The sequence below is a fragment of the Bison bison genome, unplaced genomic scaffold (assembly GCF_000754665.1).
Source record: "Bison bison bison isolate TAMUID 2011002044 unplaced genomic scaffold, Bison_UMD1.0 scf7180017864180, whole genome shotgun sequence".
NCBI lineage: Eukaryota > Metazoa > Chordata > Mammalia > Artiodactyla > Bovidae > Bison > Bison bison.
Window position 1 is genome coordinate 4547220 of NW_011494752.1, and position 3869 is coordinate 4551088.

The window sequence follows — 3869 nt, forward strand, 5'->3', positions numbered from 1 at the left end:
ACTTCTGCCCAGCCGACCCCCGCGCCCGCCCCCGCGCGGAGAGGGGCCGGTCCTCGACGGCCCGCGGGAAGGTGCCAGCCCGCCCCGGGATGGGCATCGTGGAGCTAGGCTGCGGAGACATGCTAACGGGCACCGAGCCGATGCCGGCGAGCGACGAGGGCCGGGCGCCAGGCGCCGACCCGCAGAACCGCTACTACTACCCGGAGCCGGGCGCGCAGGACGCGACCGACCGTCGCGGGGGTGCCAGCCTGGGGGCGCCCTACGCCGGGGGCGCCCTGGTGCCCGCCCCGCCAGGCCGCTACCTCGGAGCCTACTCCTACCCGCCCCGGCCCCAGGCCGCCGGCTTCCCCGGGGCGAGCGAGCCCTTCCCGCCGACGCCGGGCGCCGAGGGCTACCAGCCCGGGGACGCCTACTCGGCTCCGGACCCGCGCGCCACACTCTACCCGGGGCCGCGCGAGGATTATATACTGCCTCCGGGGCTGGAGGTGTCCGGGAAGCTGAGAGTTGCGCTCAACAACCACCTGTTGTGGTCCAAGTTTAATCAGCACCAGACGGAGATGATCATCACCAAGCAGGGACGGTGAGTGAGGCGCGCGCCGGAGCGCCGAGCGATGGGAGCCCCTTCGTCCTGCCTGCCCTGACCGAGACGCGCTTCTTTTTTTTCTGTCGAGACTTTGCTAGTGTCTCCGTGTCCCTCACAGCTTTGGCTCAGGCCTTGAGGGGAAGGAGGGAGTTGAGGTGGGGACAGTCTGGGGGGTGTTTACTCTCAAGACATTGCACCGACAGGCGCAAACCAAAACCCATGAGTGATGAAGGAGAGAGACACAGGGAGCCATGGTCCTGGTTTAGGGCGAGGGTGCCTATGGTTTCCCCAGGCACTAGTGTGCCGCTCTCTGCCTGAGTGGGGGACACCCAGGGCGCAGGGGGAGTGTGAGCTGTGGGTCTGACAGAGCAGGGCACCTCTTCGCCCCTACGTGCTGGGAAACCGAGGGGACGGCAGAGTCTTGCAGTGGAGCGGGCAACAAACCAGCCCTCATCTCAGGGGCTCTCTGTGCCCACCTCTCCCAGCGCCCTTGCTGCTGTTGTATACAGGTCAGCTCTGGGGGAGGGAGACGTGTAAAACTGGGATTTGGTGACATGGAGACGTAGTCGCCAAGTTTCCTTTCCGGTAGTTACTTTGAGATCATGTGTCTGGTGTGTACGTGTGGTGGGGGGAGGGAGATGGTAGAGTGGGAGAGGACACAGATTCCTTCCCCACACGGTCCCTGCCTGAGGGCACAGATGTCAATGGGCCTGAGCAGGTGAAGCTACCTCAAGGGTCCCAGCTGGCAGCCGGTCCTACTCTCTGGACCCTTCAAGGCCTGTCCCCGAAAGCCTGCCCTACCCTGATTCAGACATTCAGTCCACCCTGGGGAACCCCTGGTTCCGTGGCTCAGGCTCCCCTGAGCCCAGTGCGTGCAGGGTAGAGTTTTGGGGCCAAGGGTGCTGCTTCCGGAGAGAGTCTCCTACGTGGGGAAGGAAAGAGAAACTTGCAGCTTGTGTGTTATTTGTGTAGCAAACTCCACTCTGAGTGGGCCCTGACTGTGTCTGGTGGGTGAGAGTGTGCAGCCACCCTTCCCAAGGGGGGTTTGTGTGGCTAGAGAACTACTGAGGGCCTCTGTGTGGAGTGACTGTGTCATCAGTGGACCCGAGAGGTGTTGAAGAGCAGATAGGAAGTGTGGGGCTCGGGAAGGGAGAGGGGAGAGGCCATGCTGGGCCAGAGGGTTGACATTCATTCAAGCAGCACCCTCGGCCCCAAACCCTACCCTGTATGCACTGGGCTCAGGGGAGCCTGAGCCATAGAACTAGATCCCTCAGGGTAGACTGAATATCTGGGCATTGCTGGAACATTTTTCCGTCCTGATGAATGATTTCTGTGGGATGGCTTGGGATTGAGGGACCTGTCCACCAATCACAATGGGCTTCAAGTTGCTGAACTGTTCTTTCTCAGGGATGAACCCAGGAAAGATGGCATTTTCTTTTATGGCCTGGCCTTCATCTTCTAGGCCATTTGGTAATTCCTCTCTGCTCCCCCAACCCTAGCCTCCTTCTGGGTACACCTAGGCACAGCCCAGGCTTCTAGGCTGTCATGTCTAAATTGGAGGGAACCCAGAAGATCCTGTTCTGTCTTCTTCCTGGACATACAGGGAAATGGACCTAGAGACAGTAAAAGAGACTTTTCTGAGGTCACATAGCACATCCATTGCTGGCAGAACTGGCACCAGCTCCCAGATGGTATGTGCCTGTGTTTCTTTCTCTGCTCCCCCAAGACCAGGAGTAAAAACAGCCACCAACACTGTCCGAAGGCCTCGATGCATTCATCGTGCTTTCACTTCCATTATTTCACTGCGCTAGGTAGGCCAAGCAGCCTCCCCGTCTGCAGCTGAGGGCGCTGAGGCGCGGGGGGCTGATGGGTTTCGCTTGGTCACACGGCAGACCCAAACTCAAGCCTCCACTCCGTTGAGTGGTCAGGAAGCTTCCCTCCCCGGGGCCTGCTGGGGTCTCCCCACAGACTTGTGGCCAGGCCCCTGCCCCTCCAGTCTTGAGGGCTGGGGTGGACAGAGCTTCAGCAGAACTTCAGGGATCTGGGGGTACAGGACTGGCTGTGGGTCTTAGGGTACGGTACAGTCCATATTGCTGTACTGGTTGTCTCCTTTACATCTACAACCTCCTCTTTCGTTTACATTCCTGCTGAATAATCCTCCTTGACAATTGTGTTGTCTCTCTTTCATTTTTTTTAATTTTAATTTTTTATCTTTTGGCTGTCCTGCACTCGTGTGCAGCGTGTGGGATCTTAGTTCCCTAACTAGGGATTGAACCTGAGCCCCCTGCCTAGGCAGCTTGGAGTCTTACCTACTGAATCACCAGGGAAGTCCCTTGTTGTCTCTCTTTTATTTAAACCCACACACTTAATTTCCTTTATTATGAAAAATTCCAATATATACAAAACTGAAGAGAAACATGTAACAGATCTCCACCTACCCATTACCTAGCTGTGGATACTAGTCCAATCCTGTTTCTGCTTTTCCTTTCTCTGTTAACGTCCATACCTCTGGTCTGAAACTATGTTAGTGATAGCGTAATTAGTAAGTAAATCCTAGACACTGTATTACTTCATCCTTAAGTAGTTATCTGTGCACCTCTAAAAATGGGTTTTTAAAAAGAAACGCAATACCATTAGCAAACCTGAAAAGAAATTCTTAAATATCATAAAATTTCCCTGATTGTTTTGTATGCTTGCGCGCGCTCCAGTTTTGCAATCCTCACGCTTTCAATCCGTCCTGACGGACTGCTTCGGACACTTTGTGGGTTGGAGCTGTTGGAAGGGGACAGTGGCCTCTCACCATTTCCCTTGAGGCCTCCTCTTGGATCGGGCCTCAGGGGCCCCAGGGTGGGGTGGAGGAGACCGAGGACACGCGGCCCCTAGTTGGGCACCCGGGTCTGTGAACTTAGGCTCCAGTGATCTGGGAAGTCGGCGGCCATTTCCTTCTGCTACTGGCTTCTGAAAAGTAAGACGGGCTCAGAAAACAGCTCCCTTTCTGTCCTCCTGCCCTGGCAGACTGGCTTGTCCCTCCATGGTTTCCAGTGATCTGTCAGTCACCACCACATCACCCACGACTTTCTTCCTTTTTGAAAAATCCTTCCAGCAGGCCCACCCACAGCCCTGTAGCCTTTCGCCTTGGGGCTGACTCACTCCCTCCCTCCCAGATTCTTCCTCTCCTACCCACCCTAGACCCACCCCGCAGTGTGGACTGGACACACAGTCATGCGCTCCTCCACGGCAGGAATGGGATGGGGAGAGGGCTGGGGGGTGGTTCTGGGGTCCAGAG

The 3869-nt window shown here is 56.9% G+C and overlaps 1 protein-coding gene across 1 annotated transcript in view; it reads left to right on the forward strand.

Moving 5' to 3' along the window:
• The first annotated feature begins 12 nt into the window (after window positions 1–12).
• Window positions 13–3869, forward strand: part of TBX21 (T-box 21) — an 11903-nt gene continuing 8046 nt past the window's right edge. The window contains exon 1 of the mRNA XM_010842702.1: window positions 13–580. Within this exon, the coding sequence (XP_010841004.1) occupies window positions 90–580 (491 nt within the window). The 5' untranslated portion in view covers window positions 13–89. The remainder of the gene's footprint in view (window positions 581–3869) is intronic.